The sequence below is a fragment of the Primulina eburnea genome, chromosome 3, assembly GCF_022965805.1.
Source record: "Primulina eburnea isolate SZY01 chromosome 3, ASM2296580v1, whole genome shotgun sequence".
In the NCBI taxonomy this organism is placed as follows: Eukaryota; Viridiplantae; Streptophyta; class Magnoliopsida; order Lamiales; family Gesneriaceae; genus Primulina; species Primulina eburnea.
In genome coordinates, this window is record NC_133103.1 from 21,565,113 (window position 1) to 21,585,123 (window position 20,011).

The 20,011-nt window shown below is 35.8% G+C and overlaps 1 protein-coding gene, 1 long non-coding RNA gene and 1 other non-coding gene across 4 annotated transcripts; 1 reads left to right on the forward strand and 2 right to left on the reverse strand.

The window, feature by feature from the left end:
* The first annotated feature begins 1,409 nt into the window (after positions 1-1,409).
* On the forward strand, positions 1,410-6,284 carry LOC140827088 (uncharacterized). Its single transcript, XM_073189695.1, has 5 exons — positions 1,410-1,437; positions 4,176-4,251; positions 4,344-4,528; positions 4,682-6,020; positions 6,131-6,284. Exons 1-5 carry the CDS (start codon positions 1,410-1,412, stop codon positions 6,282-6,284), a joined length of 1,782 nt encoding a protein of 593 aa, XP_073045796.1.
* A 3,435-nt stretch (positions 6,285-9,719) lies between these two features.
* LOC140828412 (uncharacterized) lies at positions 9,720-11,007 on the reverse strand. 2 transcript variants are annotated; one of them, XR_012117185.1, is made up of 3 exons: positions 10,656-11,007; positions 10,453-10,550; positions 9,720-10,377 (listed from the first exon to the last, which is right to left on the reverse strand). It is a non-coding gene; the product is annotated as an uncharacterized lncRNA (long non-coding RNA). The 2 variants fall into 2 exon arrangements; XR_012117184.1 differs by having other exon boundaries at positions 10,453-10,553.
* Positions 11,008-11,090: 83 nt separating this feature from the next.
* Positions 11,091-11,162, reverse strand: TRNAM-CAU (transfer RNA methionine (anticodon CAU)). Its single transcript has one exon. It is a non-coding gene; the product is annotated as a tRNA-Met (tRNA).
* Between the last annotated feature and the right edge of the window lie 8,849 nt (positions 11,163-20,011).

Below are 20,011 nucleotides of genomic sequence, written 5' to 3' on the forward strand. Positions count from 1 at the left end.
TGTTCAAGGTCAAAGGACTAATGATATACAACCATAACCGCTGACTATTACACTCGATAAGTGATAACCACTTGGACAGTCCAAAGAAGGATTGTTCAGTAAATCATCAAATAATCACTCATTTGTATGAATGGACATTTTCATGCCATTACCAATGAAACATGATGTTTACATCACATATGCTAGTCTCAAGCTCAAGCGACCTTGATCCTTATTTTAGGCGGCTGATTCAACTAGGAAACTATTTACAATTATATGGTACACTTCATAATGAGTTTCATGGTCTTACGTTGAGATGCATATCTCATGGTACCTATTATGTATTCAAAAACTTTATCTATGCTGCTTGGATAAGTGTACAAATAAAGTAAATGTTATAATTAGATAAAACCGTAAAATGTTATTAAAATAAATATTGTTTTTACATCAGAGTCAATAAATCTCAAGCCACAAGTTGTCTTGTTGAGCACTTACTCTAACAATCTCTCACTTGCCCCCTATAGCCAACTATCCATAGATTTTAGACCCACTGCTTCATGATATTTCTCAAACAATGGTCCTGGTAGAGGCTTTGTCAATGGATCAACAGTGTTATCTACAGAGACGATTATCTCTATTTAAATGTCTCATCTTCCCACAATCTCCCGGATTATGTGGAACTTTCTCCGTATATGTTTGGATAACTGATGAGACATTTGTTCCAATGCTTGGGCAATTGCACCGATGTTGTCGCAGTAGACCAGGACTTGATCAACCATTTGAGGAATGACACCCAACTCTTGAACGAAATTCCTTATCCAAACCCCCTTATATGCTGCAGTCGATGCAGCTATGTATTCGGTCTCAGTGGTTGAATTCACTGTGATGTCTTGCTTGGAACTCTTTCCAAAGACAGTACCACCATTGAGCTTGAATACAAATCCAGAGGTTGATTTCGAATCATCCATATCTTATTGGAAGCTAGAATCAGTATGACCTTCCAATTTTAATTCTCCACTCTCATAGACCAAGAACGGATTCTTATTTCTTCTCAAGTACTTAAGAATGTCCTTCACGGCCTTCCAATGTAATGGACCGAGATTCGATTGATATTTGCTTGCAACACTCAGTTCAAATGCAATATAAAGTCGAGTAGATATCATTTCATACATTATATTGCCTATAGTAGACGCATATAGAATGTGGCTCATGGTTTCTATCATTTCATTAGTCTTAGGACACATAGACTTGGATAGAGTCACATCATGATACATTGGGAGATATCTAGTCTTGGACTTTTTCATAGAGAATTTTCTCAGTATGTTATCGATATATGTGGATTGAGTGAGCCCTAGCATCCTCTTTAATCTATCCCTATAGATCTGTATTCTAATACATAAGATTCTTCGGTCATATCGTCAAGGTTGTAAATGGCGAGAGGCGGTGGTGGGGCTGTCGGTGACCGCCTACCGCCTAGGAAGTGCCCAGGCGGTGCCTAGGCGGTTGAATTTTTTAAGTAATTTTTTATAGATAATCATGCAATATATATAATCACAAATAGTCATCATTTTTTATGTAAAATATGCAATTAAATAATGTTTAAGCACAAAGAAGCTTCATACAATATAATATCATCTAAATAATGTGCAATTAATAAAAATTCATCATCATATTAATGCTATTATGCTAACAAAGTAATATACCAAAAAACTTAGTTTAAATTTCAAAGTTTCAATCGATTATCCATGATTAGAACAAGTAGTCTCTCAATCTTTTTTTGTCATCATCGGATGCTTTATGACATACTTCAACTTTTCCTACAATACCAAGAATATGATGCTTCATTCTATGAACTCCTTCTTTAATAAGCCTCTTACACAACTTGCATGAGATCCAATCCTTTTTTTCTTTATCATACAACACCTCATATTCCCAAACAATATCATTAGAATTTAGCTTAAATTCCAACTCCAGTTGTTTATCTTTTTCCGTCATTAATCTTCCACAATAAATCAATAATAAAATAATAATAGGAAAAACAAATTAATTCTTGAAATCACAAAATCTGAAATATTATAAAAAAAGTATGATAAATAATAAATATGAAATGTCTAACCTAAATATTCTGACTACTGACAGCACTCGGCAGCGGCCGTCAGTGGGTGGCAGACTGTGAGTGGTGATTGAGACTTGAGAGTGAAAACCAAAAATAGAATAAAGAAAGTGAGGTATACTTGGGTGGCAGACTGTGTGGTGGTTGAGACTTGAGAGTGAAAACCAAAAATAAAATAAAGAAAGTGAGGTATGCTAGGTTTTTGATATTTAAAATTAGTTAACATTGACTAGGTTTTTAAAATTGTTGATTAAAAATTCAAAATCTTGACTGTCCGCCTCGCCCGCCAACTCGCCGCCTCGCCCTCCTGCTCGCTGCCTAGCCCGCCTGCTCGCCGTCTCGATCCGCATCCCCAACGCTATATAGCTTAGGCCGACAAAAACACCCGCCTCATGTATAGGCGGTGCGGTCGAGGGCCGCCTGCCGCCTCAACCGCCATTTAGAACACTGCATAACGTTCATAGAGAATTTACAAGCTAACCATACTTTAGATGACTGCAACATTCCTATATTATTCCGAATTAGTAGTATGTCATCAACATAAAGTACTAAGAATGTCACTGCACTCCTATTATTGTTGTCAAACTCTTTGATATTGTTGTCAAATCTGAAGTTACAGCTCCTCGATGAATGTTTGAGTCCATATATGGATATCAGAAGTTTGCGTACTATATGCTTACATCTTACTGATTTGAATCTTTCAGACTCAGACGTGTAAATCTCTTCTTGAATGTCGCCATTAAGGAACGATGTCTTCACATACATCTGTCATATTTCATAGTCATACCACGTTTTTATGGCTAGGAATATCCTAATGGACTTGAATATCGCGACTAGAGAAAAGATTTCCTCATAGTTAATACCTTCCATTTGAATATGTCATTTTGCTACCGATCTTGCTTTGAAGGTCACTACCTTCCCATCCGCCCCAAGTTTCTTTTTGTAAATTCATTTGCATCCTATGAGAACAATACCCTCAGGTGGATCTATTAAGTTTCATACTTGGTTCGAATACATGGAGTTCATCTCGGACTGCATGGCTTCAAGCCATTTAGATTAATCGGCATCAAACAATGCTTCTTTGAAGTTTCTTGGATCACATCCAGGAACAGGCTCATATTGGCCTTCTTCAAGAAGCATGATCATCCTCTTTTAATGTTATGTGTTATCAACTTTTGATAATCTATTTATTAAAATACACAAGTTGTACGCCACTATGATTTCCATTCCTAATCTCAACAAAATTCTTAATTTATTAATTAAAATTCCAAGGTTGTAAATGGCGGGAGGCGGCGCCTAGGCTGTTGAATTTTTTTAAGCAATTTATTTATAGATAATCATGCAATATAATCATTTTTATACAAAATGTGCAATTAAATAATGTTTAAGCACAAAATATAATATCATTTAGATAATGTGCAATTAATAAATATTCATCATCATATTAATGTTATTATGCTAACAAAGTAATATTATTATTTTTAATAAAAAACTAAGTTTAAATTTTTTAATTATTTTTCTGACTGCTGGCGGCGGCGGTCGGCGGCGGGAAGATTGTGTGTGGTGGTTGAGAGTGAAAACCAAAAATAAAATAAAGAAAGTGAGGTCTGCTAGCAATTAAGTTAACTTCCATTTCTTCCATATTATAGAATCAGCTTATAACTTTTTTATAGGCTTTCTGTTTGATCTCCATCAAACTTTAGTTATCAAATTCAACTCCTTGAATTTTGACTTAAAAACGAGAATACAAAATTCGATACTTGTGTTACCCTCAACGGTTCAGAGATACAATTAGTTGTAGGTACACATCTCCGTGTGATTCACAATAACATTATTTTATTCGGACTTACCCTAATTAGACTCATTATTTTTAGGGGAAATTGCATATACTACCCTCGTGATATCCCTAGTTGGCATAAATCTCCTCGTGAAAAATATATCATCTAAAAACTCCCTGTTTTTTTAAATGTCCAGCTCACGCATGCCAACCATGCTTTTAGTCAAACAAAATTTGTTTATTGTCCAAAATGCCCCTCCTTAAATAATAAGCTCAATTATTTCATTTTCATTTTTGCTGTGTAAGAATCCGATGAAGCTTTTGCCCTAAGCTTCTCGAAATCAAGCGTTGGAGCTGGGTGGGCTTTTCGTCGGTTATCTCAGTAAGTTAATGTTTTTTCTTTACAGCATATAGACATCATGGAATCAACAGTTAGGATTGAGTTGTGGCATGGTGGGAAATTTGATGAGACAGAGGTGGTAAGAAATTTGTTATTCCAGATGTTGATCTTGATAGGTTTTGCCTCGATGACTTGTTTGATATGTTAAAAGCGGCGGGAGGACAACAAATGAATGCGCATTTTTTCTTTAAATTGCCGAAAAATGCATTTACCACTGAAATGGTGCAGATTGTTGGTGATGCAGAGATCCGCACGATGTGTAAGTGCTTTAGGAATCATAGTGTTATAACATTGTGGTCACAAGAAAATTATTTCACTCCACTGAAAGATGCAAATATTGGTGTTGGAAGTAATCCAAGTGATGATACAAAGGCTGGACCACAAGTACTGAATGCAACTGATGATAATGAAGGTGGGACAAGTGAGTCATTTGGGAGTGACCCGATAGATGATAATCACATTGGACTTGATGATGTTTCAATTGGAGATGATGAAGACTCATTAGATGGTAGCTTTCATGAATCTGATGAGGATGTGGATTCAGAATCTTCTACAGAGAATGATGAAGGAGATGAAAAGGCCACAGAGTTTTGGTATAGCGACATTGAGGTAGATGATGAACTTATTAGTTTGGCAAGTTCTGATGATGAGGAAGCTTGTCGAAAACATCATTTCTTCTCTGACAGAATGAACATGAAAAGGTTTGAACTGGTAGTGGGTATGAAATTCAAAGATGTGCACGAATTTAGAAGTGTTCTTGTTGATTGGACTGTGAGATCTGGAGTGGAGCTAGTGTTTAAAAAGAATGAGAAAAGTAGGGTTACTGCAGTGTGCAAAGCCGGATGTGAATGGAGATTGCATGCCAGTTTGGTAATGGGAGGGCCAACATTTCAGGTAAAAACTCTTACTGGAAAACATACATGTGTTAGGGCCAGTAGCAACAACTTGGCGACATATAAATATTTGTCTAAAAGAATTGAAATGATTGTGTGCGAGAATCCTACAATTCCAGTGGAGAAGCTTAAAAGAGTTATAAGAAGAAAATGTAATGTAGATGTGAGCAAATATAAAGCATACAGGGCCAAGAAAGCTGCTCTAGAAAAACTTAAAGGAAAGTTTAAAGATCAATATCTTAAACTTTGGGATTACTGTGAGACCGTTAGGAAATATAACCCAGGTAGCAAGATTATAGTAAAAAGGGATCACTCATTTTCTGTGCCTACATTTCAAAGAATGTATTTTAGTCTTCAAGCATTGAAGTCTGGGTTTTTAGTTGGTTGTCGACCTGTTATAGGTCTTGATGGATGTTTCTTGAAAACAAATTACGGTGGACAACTTTTAGTAGCTATTGGCAGAGATGGAAATGAAAATGTTTTCCCAATAGCAATGGCAGTGGTGCAAGTGGAGAATTTTGATAATTGGAGATGGTTCATCAATGAGTTGTTGGAAGACATCGGATTCGAGAGATGGACATTCATCAGTGACAGACAAAAGGGGCTGTTAGAGGCGCTTAATGAGCTTGCACCAGAGTGTGAACATAGATTTTGTGTACGCCATTTGTACCAAAATTTTGCAAGGAAGCATCCTGGTTTAGAATTGAAAGGAATGTTGTGGGCAGCCGCAAGTACAACAAACAAGAATGAGTTTGCTATGTGGATGAAAAGAATAGAAGCAGCTGATAGAAAGACTTCTCCAGATCATGAGACTGCGGCTGAATGGTTGAACAAAATCCCACCTGCTCATTGGACCAGGTCTCATTTCCTTCTTTCTTCATTTTCTGATGTTATTGTTAATAACATGACTGAATCTTTTAATAGCTACATTAGGTGTTGGATCGGACTTTAAAAATCTTAAATTGAAGTATCACTTCTTCATTGCCGTTGTCGGGTGAGCTCTCAGTTGCTGGCCTTGGCGTTGAGGTCGATGTATTCCCAGCGTCCATCTCAGACTTCACTTCGGAGGAACCTCCAACATCAACACCTCGTACAATTTCAGGCAAACACCAGCGGAAATAGCCACATTTTTTAGAATAACAACAATAATACAGACGTCCCTTCGATGGTTTGGTTTCGGTTTGAACAACTCTAATCTCTGCCCTAACATTGCACTTGCACATTGGAGTTTGGGGATATCTTACATCAACATTTGGATTCATAATTTTGGATCAATGTAGGGTTTTTAAAATGGGAAAATGAAGAAGTCGCGAAATGAAGAAGAAGAAAAGGTCTTCTATTTCTATACCGAACGAGGGCATTTTAGACAACAAAACTCATAAAACAATGACAATTCGCAACTTTAGACGCGTGTTGTATAAACCATACTGGCGAGGGGGCATAAGCTGGACATTTAAAAAAACAGGGAGTTTTTAGATGATATATTTTTCACGAGGAGATTTATGCCAACTCGGGATATCACGAGGGTAGTATATGCAATTTCCCTTTATTTTTATTAACACTTTAATCAAGAATATCATAACTCATTTCTGATTGCACCTATCAAATCATGGTAAGAGCATCTAGTAGCATTGCCTTACGATCTCCCAAATATCACTCATAGTGTCTGCAAGAATATTAAGTTATGGTTAATTTACAGTATGATCATTTCAACTCATATATCTCGATCGAATCTGCAGCCATTGGTATATTGAAAGATGCATATGAATGTGATAATGATATGATGTATCTTTGATTAAAAAGTGAAATCGTATGTGTAACTAGGAAAAGACATTTCCCTAAAACACATTTCTTGCTCCAGCTAGAGACACCTTGCACTATTAACTCATCGGATCACATATGATATCTTTACCTGTAATGCCCGAGATCTGTTGTGTTGTTAATCTGAAATGATTTGTTAATTAATTGAGGTGATTATAGATGAATTGGATCGGACCGGGATAGGCGGAAAGGAAAGTGGATTATGTATGAGGATCGAGCCTCGCGCATATGCGGGTTCATGCCGGGCGCATATGCGCGGAGTGGGCAGAGAACCTCGCGCTTGTACGCAAGGGTACCCGAGAGTTGGGAAAAATGAACAAGGGCCTCGCGCATATGCGCCGAGTAAGGGCGCGCATATGCGCGAGCTACCGTGAGGCAGACGCGCCGAGACATATTGTCTCGCGCATATGCGCCGAGGAGGGTCGCGCATATGCGCGAGACGTGCAGCACAAAGACTTAGCCACATGCCTTGGACATGCACGGGATATATATATATACGAGAAATTCGTCCGTTTGATTTACGAGAAATTCGTCCGTTCGATTTTGAATCTGACTTCAGTACTGTGTTCCTATCGACGCAGGCTTCAATTGGACATAAATTTTGTTACGTTTGATTATGTTTGAAATTATGATATTATTGGAATTGAATACACTTCATATATGATGTTCTTGGCATGTTAGACATCGTAGAATCGAAGTCAGATGGAGAAACAGATTGATTATGAAATTGTTATGATTTTTCAGAATATATCGATTGATATTGGACAGAATTGGATTGTTGATTGACTACCGATTGTATTGGATATTGGTTATGGATTGTAATTAATATCTGTTGAGATTGCATTGACCGGGATATCGGGATTGTGCAGTTATGCCGATTGATTTTGAATTAAATCCAGATTAATCATATTGGTATTGAATTGAGCAGTATATTGATATGATATAATTGATATTGTCATTTCCAGATAGAGTATTGACAGGCTTCGACTTCCAGACTTGAACGTCGTCAAAACTTCAACGAAAGAAAGGTATAAGTCAATGTGGTATTGGGAGATCGACTCGAGTAGGATATACTTGAGTTTCCTTAAATCACATACTTATTATTATTATGTTCATTGATTTGATTTGATATGCTTGTTATATGAATGTATAGAAAGCAGGTATTAGTCGAGTGATCTTGTGACATCAGTGCCTATAGTGATGGAACCGTTACTGGCACATTGCACGTTGTCACAAGATAGTTGAATTGGCGATAGTGTCATAATCTGTGACGGATAGGTCAAGACGGATAGGTCAAGACACCGGATGTTTGGTTATATCGAAGTGGATAGAATTGGATTTTCTTCTATTACTGATGTTCGATATAGGAATACCAACGTCTGGAAACCGGGATCCCTAGACTAGGATTGAGTCTAGTCTAAGACGTGGAGTCACGAGTATGATTGACAGTTTTGTATTGATTATGTTTTCAGATTTGATACATATTACTGTTATTTGTTACATGCTTTTACATTGTTTATATGATTGCATGTTTCATTGATTTATACTGGGATTTTATTCTCACCGGAGTTATCCGGCTGTTTTCGTGTTTGTATGTGTGCATGACAACAGGTGGGACAGGTTCAGGGTCGAGTAGATGAAGAGAGATCGTGATTAGAGTGGAGACTACGGACTTTGATCTGAGATAGGGTTTGGAACACTTGATATGTAGTTGTTAAACCTTAGCTCGAATGATTGTATATAGTACCAGACTTGTACTTTTAATACTGATATGTATATTTGCATGTGTTCCATTTCGTTCTGCAATTTAAAAAAAATAATTTAGACCATGTTTATTATAATTGATTAAATTGTCTCAATGATGATTAAGAACTTGATTAGCGTCCGGGTCCCCACATTACCTCTAGGCAAACAGTGAATCCCCGACTACAATGTATTTGCTCGTATATATTTCGAAACTACACTCAATCTCACCACTTGATTGCCCTCAATGAAGTCGGTAAACGAATCAAAGTGCATGCTAGTACCAGAGCCTCTACATTGTCTCGGGTCTAAGGATTAATGATATACAACTATAACAGCAGATTATTCCACTCGATAAGTAATAACCATTTGGACAGTCTGAGAGAGAGTTGTTCAGCAAATTATCAAATGATCATTCATCTGTACGAATAGATATCTTCATACCCTTATCAATGAAACATGACATTTACATCACATATACTAGTCTAAAATTCAAGTAAAATTTATCTTTTTTTTATGCGGTTGATTTGACTAGGAATCTATTTAGAATATATGGTACACTTTCTAATGAGTTTCATGGTTTTATGTTGAGAGGAACACTTCCTAATGAGTTTCATGGTCTTACGTTGAGAGGAAGACTTCATGGTACCTATTATATATTCAAGAACTTTATCAGTGATGTTAGCATTGGTATAGAGATAAAGTAAATGTTATAATTAGATAAAATCATAAATTATTATTAAAACAAAGATCGTTTTTACATCAGTGTCAACAAAACCCAAGCCACAAGTTGAGTTGATGGAAACCTACTCTAACATAAACTTCGGCAACGTACATTTTCTTCTCGCTAAGTTACCAGCAATCATCTTTTTCCAACACCGAAGGAGGGTTGTCCTTTCAATTAGTGAGCGCTATTATAATATAGAACCACCTATAATGGATAAAATCATATGTTAAATCATATGAAAGTTGAAAACTAAGATTATCGAAGTCCTGGAGCCCAGTTAACGGGTTTTTCTCAATAGTAAGCCAGCTCATATGCATACTGAAATTCTATTTTGCAATCAAAACATGGATAGTGGTCCTAGACCAGTTCCTGTTATTTCGTGTTTTACTGAGTTGCATGAGTCTTCAACCACTGAGTCAGACGGCTCTTACAACAATTACGATATCTCATGCGACGAGCATAAATAATAAATAATCATCCAGCAGTTTAACAAAGCTAAGCATTCTAGTTCAGCGATCAACGCAAGAACATTTGCACCGACACCGGACAACACAAAAAATGTATTATCCCTATCAGTTTCTTAACGCAATATGAGCTTTTAAAAACTGCAGTACAACAAAACAAATCGGAAACAAAAATTAATATCATAGTTCTGTAAATTTTAAAAACAGCATATACACGATCCAAGATTGACTTCAAAACACAGAAATGATCTTCCAAAACCGAGGGTACAATAAACCATTTGGACAGGGAGAAAACAATATCTAATGACTTTTAAGGTTTAACTAACTGAAAAAAAGGAAGTTACCTCAACTCCAGTTTTGGATTGGAGTACAACAAAAGAATTCCTGTCCGGAGGAACACAGTCTATAGCGGAAGAGACAAGCAGCTTCTGAACCTCCTCCAAATCATTTTTGCTGAACTCTGCTTCACGCCCCGATAATATCAAATGCCAAAGTAAAATAAAACAAACAAACAAATCCATGAAAAGAAAGTTACTTGATAAGAGGTAAGCAAAATGAAGGAAGTTGCGCGATGCGTCAACAGGCGCCAACAAGAACCAGTAAGATTTTTTCTTTTGCGCCATTCCTTTGGCCCTGCTAATCATTTATTTTTAAAAAAAAAAAAGCAATAATCAAACAGGGAACAATCGTGTCAATTTTATACTTAATATATGAAATATAATGATGGAGAATGAGTACAGATGCCAAATGAGAATGCAGAAGCCGGAGTGGTCGTACGAAAGAAGGTAGGACTGTAGCGATAATTGACGAATACAAAATGGCTGCATTCCTGCGGGAGATGGATTCAGCTTCCAGGGATGGTCTGGGAAATGGTGGATTTCAGGACTTCTTAACGACCGGAGAGACGGAAGGGATAAGGAGGAGGCGAGCGGCGGCATGGTGTAGTAGTACTGGTTGGAAGCTTTTTGGGCCGTATATGTTATGGTTTGAAAACCGGCAAATACAAAATCGAAACAAGCGTTTGGGGATCGACGCCCGTGCCTCTCGCATGCGAAACGGGTAATCGACCATTTGACCCACAGCCCTTTGGCCTGACAAGCTCATTTGTTAAGTAATTATCACAATACTAAACTATCTGTAACTAAAACTTTAACGCGGGAAGCTGCTCTCTTCTATCAGAGCCAGGTTTCGATCCTGGGACCTGTGGGTTATGGGCCCACCACGCTTCCGCTGCGCCACTCTGATTTGTTGACACTAAGTCTTCGAAAACATTTATAAATTCCAAAGTCAAACATTTAATGATCCTTTTGCGGCTTTATATGGTAACGGGAACAATTTTTAAATTAATCATTTAAATTTTTATTCCAAACTTTAATTTACTTTTGAAGTTTTCTTTGTATATTTCATGTTCGATGATTCAGTATTTGATTATTTTTATAATATATATTTGGAGTCAAAAATTTTCAGCATATAATAGCTTCTTTTTTAATTAGATTAGATAGGAAGAGCTCTCTAAAACTAATCAAATCAATTCCTGGATTGTTTTTTTGGCTTCAAAATTTAATTTGGAAAATGATATAATAATAATAATTCGTGACATGGATCGACCTAATGTATATATTGAGCGAATGTAATATTTTTGACATCAAAATAATTTGTATTCATAAATCGGTTCGGAGAATAATTCTATCTTATAAAATTGACCTGCGAGACGATTTAACAAAAAAAATTTGTACAATAATAACTATTGAACAATGCCAACGCGGTGCTTAAAACCAAGATATGTAACAAAAGATTTTGTCTAACCAGTCATCTATCATGCTCCAAGCATTTCATAAAAAAAATTTTGCACTAATTTTACAATATTTAGTACATAGAATAATTTTTAGATCCTTGAAAAATAAATTCTAATACAGTGCCTAAAAAAACTTACCCCTCAACAACATTGTGCCGAAAACTCAACAGACCCCTATTTTGTTAAATGATCAAACATAAATATCAATTCCTAAAAAACTAAAAATGACTTCAAGAATATTGTGAATGCATCGACCAAAACTCTATACTAAAGTATATCATATTCTTGATCTAGTTCCATAAAAAAGAAAAAAAAAATAGTATTGTTTAATGGAATTGATCGAGACAGCCTTTCATAAACCAAAAACCAACGGAGTGGAAATGCGAATTTTGATCTCAAACAAATACTCTTATTGAGTTGAGTAGGTCTCTTGTGAGACGGTCTCACGATTCTTTATCTGTGAGACAGGTCAACCTTAACGATATTCACAATAAAAAGTAATACTTTTAGCATAAAAAATAATATTTTTTTATGGATAACCCAAATAATAGATCCGTCTCACAAAATACGATCCATGAGATCGTCTCACACAAGTTTTTGCCTATTGAGTTTGAGTTTGTTATGTTGGAACTTAATAAAATAAATCTATAAATAATGTGATTAAATCCATATATCATAACACGCCAAGAATTCATGTCGAATTATCAGAAAATATAAATAACATTAAACGCATATCAGAATCCATTGATTGATCTAGCGTTGGAGTTATAAATCCTCCAAGACAACAGAGAATCGATCACCTTATTTTTTCCTTATATGAGAGAAGGAGAGAAATCTAGAATATGTGTGATGTATATATTCTCTGTTATTCTCTGTGCCTCGGAGACCATAACTTTATATAATCTTAGTAGTCTTCGACCCATCGTAGAAGACTTAATTGGGTTTGGTTTCTACACATAAGATGGAGCATACCAATTTTTTTAATATTTTGGAAACTCTTAATTAACTAGATCACCTTATTGGGTTCTTTATTAGATAGCTTGTCCACGTATAATTAACTAAAATATGTAAGCCCACAAAATAATTCCAACAATCTTTCACTTGGCTTACATAAGTTATCTGTATATTGTACATGAAAAAAAATTGATTACTATCTTACCAAAATATTCCTAATAGGATCGGTTAAGGGAGTTTAAGCGTTTAGAAGTGAGGTTGAATAAACACTTAAGATTTTTTGTATTCTTTTCAAATATGTGAATCGGTTTTTTGAAGAACTGATTCTAAAATCTTGTTTGTCAATATAAATCAGTCAAAAGTACAGAAAGTGACTGAAATATAGATTGAATACTTAAGGTCGATAGAGTGTAAAACTGAAATGATAATTGACACGAACACACATATTTTTATAGATGTTCGGAGACTTCAAATGTTTCTACGTCACCCCTTCTATCACGAAGATAAAATTTTACTAAAAAACTTTGATATATTACAACAAATTGTAATAATCCACTTCAGCTGGTCTTACACACTGCCAAACTGAAACTCTTAGTCGAACAACTCTTATACAATTATTAACTGAAATGCTCTAAATTGGTAGCCTGAATGCTACTGATAAATACAATTAATATAGAGTTTGAGTGTGCGATCTGTAAACTGAAAATTTACTCGTGAAATGTATTGCGATTGATTGAAGGTTGTAGCTCGATTGCTTCGTGTGTGTTAACTTGTTTTCATTAACCTTCTTCAACTGATTCGACCAGCTATATATAGTATTCGATATCAACGGTCGTATTGAATACATTTAATGACAAATATATGTTGAATCGTCGTGTAGTTACTTTATCTTACAGTAGTACGAGGTATTCAGACTGTTATGTTCTGATTCAACCGTTCTGATTGGGTACGACCTGCCAGTTTGTCTTGTGATACTTCAACTGATGCGTGGTCGACTGATTAGAAGTCAACTGATCAGCTCAGCTGGGCATTATCAGTTGTAACTGATGTCATATCAGTTACGAATACTTCAGTTGGTAATGTTTTTTCAATTCAGTTCAAGCGAAGTATTCAGTTACGATTATTTGATTGTTCTATCAGTTAGATTTTTCAGTTCTCTTATTATCAAACTTTAAAATTTATAATATTCCAACAATTTTCCCATTTTCGGTGTTTGACAAAACTTAGATTTCTTGAATTAATGATAGAGAATAAAATGGATTGTAGATAAAATAATGTACAGATTCATACATATTTAGCAATAACAATTTCATAGATTTTGAAAGAGGTAAATACATATTCGTGCAAACATTTCAAAACAGAAAATAATCTTTTAGACTAACAATTGACTTAGTACACGAATTATTTCTTCGACTTTTTTCTAGTTGTTCCTTTATCAGTTGGCTTGTCTAGTTCAGTTCTTCTTCCTGCTTGCTCCTACTACCTATGACTTCTGTTTTTCCTTTTTTTGTCAACACCCACCACTTTTGTGAATAGGAGGAACGCTGAAATAACTTGACCAGATACCTCAGCCAGTAGACATTGCATTAAGTCAATCTTCTTAGAGATACTTATGTGCACAAAATCAATCCGGTTGCTAATTAGTTCTTGGGAGGAGAGCATGGTAGGAATTGTAACTGATTCTTGTTTAATATTTTCAACTGAGTCGAAAAGGGAAATTCCATCCTTTTTCAGCTTCTTTATGTCCTTCGTGGTGTGATCTTTTAGTGTGTCCAGACTTAAAGAGTGCAACAGCTGAGTAGATTTGATCTGACTGATATTTAAGCCAAGGTTGTTCAGTTATGAAAGTATAGAGACCAACATCACATCAGCTACTAATGGCATTTCAGGAGAGAATACTTCAGTAGGAACTTTTTCTTTCCCCTTTCCCTTTTTAAAAAATTCCACGACAGCAAGCTGATTTGGGGCAACATCTTGGTCGATATCAGCTGCGAGTTCTTCTACTGCTTATTCTTGAACTAACTGACTATGAGGGTGATCATGTTGTTCAGTTGAAGAGCTGGATGCTTTGGCAGTCTTTTGAGCAACAAACAATGGAAGAGTGGCTTCTGACATAAAGAAGTCTCAGGAAGCAGCTGGTCGATGGATGACAAAGAAATTGCAGCTGTTGGTTCTTGGAATGAGGGACTAATTATTTGTTCAGTTGGTAATTGAATAGCTTCAGTTTGAACTTTTGCCTCAGTTGTTGTTATCACAACGTGATCATTATTAGGTTCAACAACGTCATCAGCAGATCAATCGTATTTGAATTCCATTTGAATATTCACAGCAACTGATTGCAGCAGATCATCCACATTTGCGAATGCTAGATCTTCTTCAATATATGTAGACGGCTGCACTGTGGGTTCAGAAACTGGTAGGATAATCAATGCTACAGATGAGGAGGGTTGTTCATCGGTGGAGAGTGCAGGAGGGATTTCTGAAACTGGTTCAACTGTTTGAACCACAACTGACTCTGTTTCAACTGGAGCCATCAGCTGCTCCTCTGCAGTTTCAGTTGGAAAGTCCTCCACAGCTGACTCAGTTGGAATTTCTTCCTCGGCTGATTTTGAACTGCTGGTCTGTACTGGAACATATAATTGTTGTCTCATTTCTCAACTTTTCACTTTCATCTGAAGGGAGATGAGATCATAGTGCAGTTGTTAAAACACTGCTCTGTATTCATAGGCAGTAGGACTAGCTGGATCATAATTTGTCTTCAATTCAGCTATCACCACAGCCAACTTTTGAATGAATTTAGCTGAAAAGAGAGAAGAACACAAGTGATTAGCTCTGAAAATATGAAAGCTATAAGTTTTGAAAATAGAGACACTTCTGAGAGGCGGTTTCTATTTATATCTCGTGTCCATTCAAATTTTGTACACTTGTCAGTTCGTGAGAGGTTTTGACCAAATAAATAAGATATTCAATCAATGATCATTTAAATTTAGTAACTGGTTTGAGCATTTAGATAAAAACAGAAATAAAACGTTCGAAATTCAAATTTTAAGTTAATAATTTGTACTTGGTCACGATTTCAATTAAGGAACTTAAATCGAATTAAAGTTAGTCAACGTATGAGATAAGTTCATTTTATTCAGATACCAACTGATCAGTTAGAAACTGATCCAGTTCAGTTTATGAAAAACTGACTGCTATCTTATTAGTTGACTTACTAAAATTCAATATTCCCCCTGAATTAAGCAGTTAAGATAAATCATAAGCCATAAGATATTTTTAAAGTAAGAAAACTCAGTCTTTGGTAATGGCTTGGTGAAGATATCAGCTGCTTGTTGTTTAGTTGAGATATACTCTAGTGTGATGTCCTTCTTGAGAGCACGGTCTTGATGAAATGATGTCTGACATCAATGTGCTTGGTTCTGGAGTGAAGAACTGGATTGTATGCAATCGTAATGGAGCTAGTGTTGTCACAGAAGATCGGTGACTCTTCAACTATTATTCCATAATATTTCAGTTGTTGCTGAATCCATAGAAATTGAGCACAACAACTTCCAGCAGCTAAATATTCATATTCAGTTGTGGAATTGGCGATGAATGTTTGCCTTTTGTTGAACCATGAGATCAGTCTGTCTCCTAGAAACTGACATGATCCACTTGTACTTTTGCGATCAAGCTTACATTTTGCATAGCCTGCATTTCGGACATATATACTTTCCACCATTTAAAATAAGCTCATCAACTAATTATTTGAAAATCCAAAAAAACAATTCAAAATATAAAATCCTAAATCATCAAACCAAACCTAAAACTAGCATTTTTTTTTTCAAAATAAATCATAAACTCTTAAATCTCTCAAAATTACTCAAAAGCATAAGGTCATAAAATCTTAAAAGCAATCTTAATGAGGAAAACTAGAAAATTCCTTGGGTTATGTGCATCACTAGTCCACCTAGTTCAACCATCAAGTCCTCCATCAACAACAACATCATTCTCACCAGTATCGATCACATCTAATGAGTTATTGATTCAGCAAACTTTAACCATGATAACAAGTAATACATATATGTTCACAAGCAACAGTGAAAGATACTTGTTAATGAAATAGATTTTCATGAACATGCATATCTTTAAACATTTTTCCTTTCATCATAAACATTTCTTTTCATCATATACGTATAAATTTTCCCTTTTTATTTAATTCAGATCGTTAATTGTGACTTTCGTATCAGCTGTAGGTCGATGGATCCATCTACGTATAACCATGGTAGCAGGCGGTGGGAACATCAGCGATACTCGCACTCATCAACTGAGCATTGGCCTTATGTATCATCATATCATCGTATCAATGAAGTGACCTCCTTCAACTTTTGAATATATTCATCACTTATAAAAATTTATGCATATATATCATTTTTCTTTTAAATGAAGCATGCAACACCGTCTTTTAGCATTATCGTTTTTCATCATAAAATTCCATAAGCGTTCAAAAAAACATTATAACATTCATTACATCATACAGGGCACTGCCAGGACGTCTAACATTTTTTAGGTATAAAATGATTGTTTTGTCCCTGAAACCCTCACTTTCTAAATTTACCCTTAAACTTAAAACGACAACCCAAATACATCCAAACTTAATATAACACCTTAAAATACACCCTTAAACATTTCTTAGACGTAAACTTAAGCTCATCAAATAATTTCTCAATTCATTTTAAAACTTGAACCTATATCTCGGTTTTAACTCGAATCGACTCGAAACTTAATCAAACTTGAACCATAACTTATTAACACTTAACCATACCATATGCAACCCAATTCAAACCATTTAGAACCTTTGGACAAGCCTAGAACCTTGCTAGAAAATTATGCATAATTTCACTAAACCATAGCCTCAACCAATCGCCATGTCCCTCGACCCTAGCCCTTAACCAACGTGACTAGCACCTAACCAGCCATCCTAGGACCTAGATCGAATCCTTTAGAACCTACTAGACCCATCTCTACTGCCCATGCACGAGGACATGCATTTTCTCCTTGGATGCACAGGCACAAGTCGTGCAGCCCTCTCCTAGCGACTGCTGCCCTACCGAGCTTCCCTTGGACCACCATGGCTCGTGGAGAGGACTCTCATGAGCCCAGACCCTCACGTAGCCAACCCTTGCATAGCCTCCTTCCTAATTTTTCCCAAAAGTCGAGCCCTAGCCCTCATGATCCCAATTTCGTTCAACATATTTCCCTTCTTGTCCAGCACTTTTCCAAGCCTCTATAGACCCTTAATCATGCTGAAAAATGTCCCTTCCCATAGCCCTACCATGGCAGCCTCTTTGTGCAACATAAAAATAAATTTAAAAGCATGAAAACTCAAGTTTTGATCATGTATTACCATAAAAACGAAAATATAAGAAAGTGTATCATATTTTTCATGCAATCATGTTAAATACACTTGATATGGTATGAACGATGAGTGAAGGAAGATTAAAGCGTGTCTTTGAGTATTTCACGCACGAAAAAAAATCTTTGACATGAGAGACATTGACGGAGAGACAAGGGAAGAAGCTTGCTGAATTTTCCTTCAAAATCATGTGAATTAGAATCTTGCGAAACTTCTTCAGCAATTCATTATTTTATTTGGTCTGACTGGTAAAAATACGTCTCCAGTTGCTTCACTTGCAAGCCTAAGAAAAATATCAGTTCACCCATTATGCTCATCTCGAATTTTCCCTGCATCAACTTAGCAAACTTATCACATAATTTGGGGTTAGTTGACCCAAAATATGATATCATCAACATAATTCTGAACAATTTATTAATGAATTTTCTTGGTAAATTTGAACAGATTTTTATCAATTGTTCCTACTGTAAAATCATGATCCATCAAGAATTCTGATAGGGTCTCGTATCAAGCTTGAGGAGCTTGTTTTAGACTATATAAAGCTTTTTTCAGATGATAAACATGATTAAGGAGTAAGTGATTAACAAAACCTAGAGGATGTTCTACATACACCTCTTCTTGAAACTGACCGTTCAGAAATGCGCTTTTGACATCCATCTGGTACACTTTGAATTTTTTGTAGGATGCATAGGCTAAGAATATCTAATTGCTTCCAGTCTTGCAACTGGAGCATAAGTCTCGCCATAATATATTCCTATCTGTATCCTTGTGTGACCAGTCTCGCTTTATTGTGAACAATTGAACCGTTTTCGTTCAGTTTGTTCCGGTATACCCACTTGGTACCTATAATAGATTTTGAAGAGGGTTTTGGAACTAATGTCCAGACATTGTTATGTATAAACTAATTATGCTCTTCTTGCACAGCAAGGATCCAACTGGGATCAGCTAGAGCTTCTTCAGTTTGCGTTGGTTCGAGTTGAGAGATAAAAACACAATGAATAAATAAATTTAATATCTGATTTCTGATTTCCACCGGATCATAAGGGTTACATAATACCAAGTTCTAAGGATGGTACTATTCCATCTATAATTAGGATCTCCTTGACACGTTTGTAAGTCTGGTCCAGTTTGTAACTGACCAGTTCCTTCTGCTTCAATTGGTCAGTTGGAACAACATTAGTTTGAGGTTGAATATTTTCTAGTTGACCATCAAACTAATTATCAAGAACCGTATTCTGTCTAACTTGTGGTTCTACCATTTCTAGCTCTGGTGTTTGAAGGGAATTTTTGACAATCTGATATTCATCTTCATTGTCATCCTCCAAATTTCTATCTGTTAAGAGATTAATTAGCTCAACTAGATCAGTTGGCTTATCAGTTAGCATATTCTCATCAAACACAACATTTATAGATTCTTCGACATTGAGAGTGCGTTTATTAAAAATTATATATGCTTTGCTAACAGATCAATATCCTAAGAATAGTCCTTCATCCGATTTAACATCGAAGGCAGTTAGGTGATTCTTACCATTTTTATGAATGAAGAATTTGCTTCCGAATATTTTAAAAGAATAAACTACACTTTTCTTGTCATGCCAAATCTCATATGACATTTTCAAATATTTTTATTAATCATTGATCTGTTTTGAGTATAACAAGCAGTGTTAACTGCCTCTAACCAAAATTTTCGAGAAATACTAGGATCAACTAGCATTGTTCTCGCTGCCTCCTTAAGAGTTCGATTTCTTCGTTCAACTACATCATTTGTTGTCTTGTTTCTTGTAGCAGAGAACTCATGCTTGATTCCTAAATTTTAAACATATTGAGATAAAGTCTGATTGACAAATTCAGTTCCTCGGTCGCATATTATTTTGTCAATCCCAATTAATTTTTCATTTAAAAGTCTTTTAAAGAGTTTGATCAATTGTGAAGCAGTTTGATCCTTTGATT

What these genes read in the sequence shown, in the direction of transcription:
- LOC140827088 (XM_073189695.1), top strand. Translation starts at nt 1,410, where the DNA reads ATGGCGAGAGGCGGTGGTGGGGCTGTCG. An exon ending in GCTTTTCGTCGGTTATCTCA is followed by an intron (nt 4,252 to 4,343) that starts GTAAGTTAATGT and finishes TTGATGAGACAG; the next exon opens with AGGTGGTAAGAAATTTGTTA. An exon ending in TGCAGAGATCCGCACGATGT is followed by an intron (nt 4,529 to 4,681) that starts GTAAGTGCTTTA and finishes ATGATAATGAAG; the next exon opens with GTGGGACAAGTGAGTCATTT.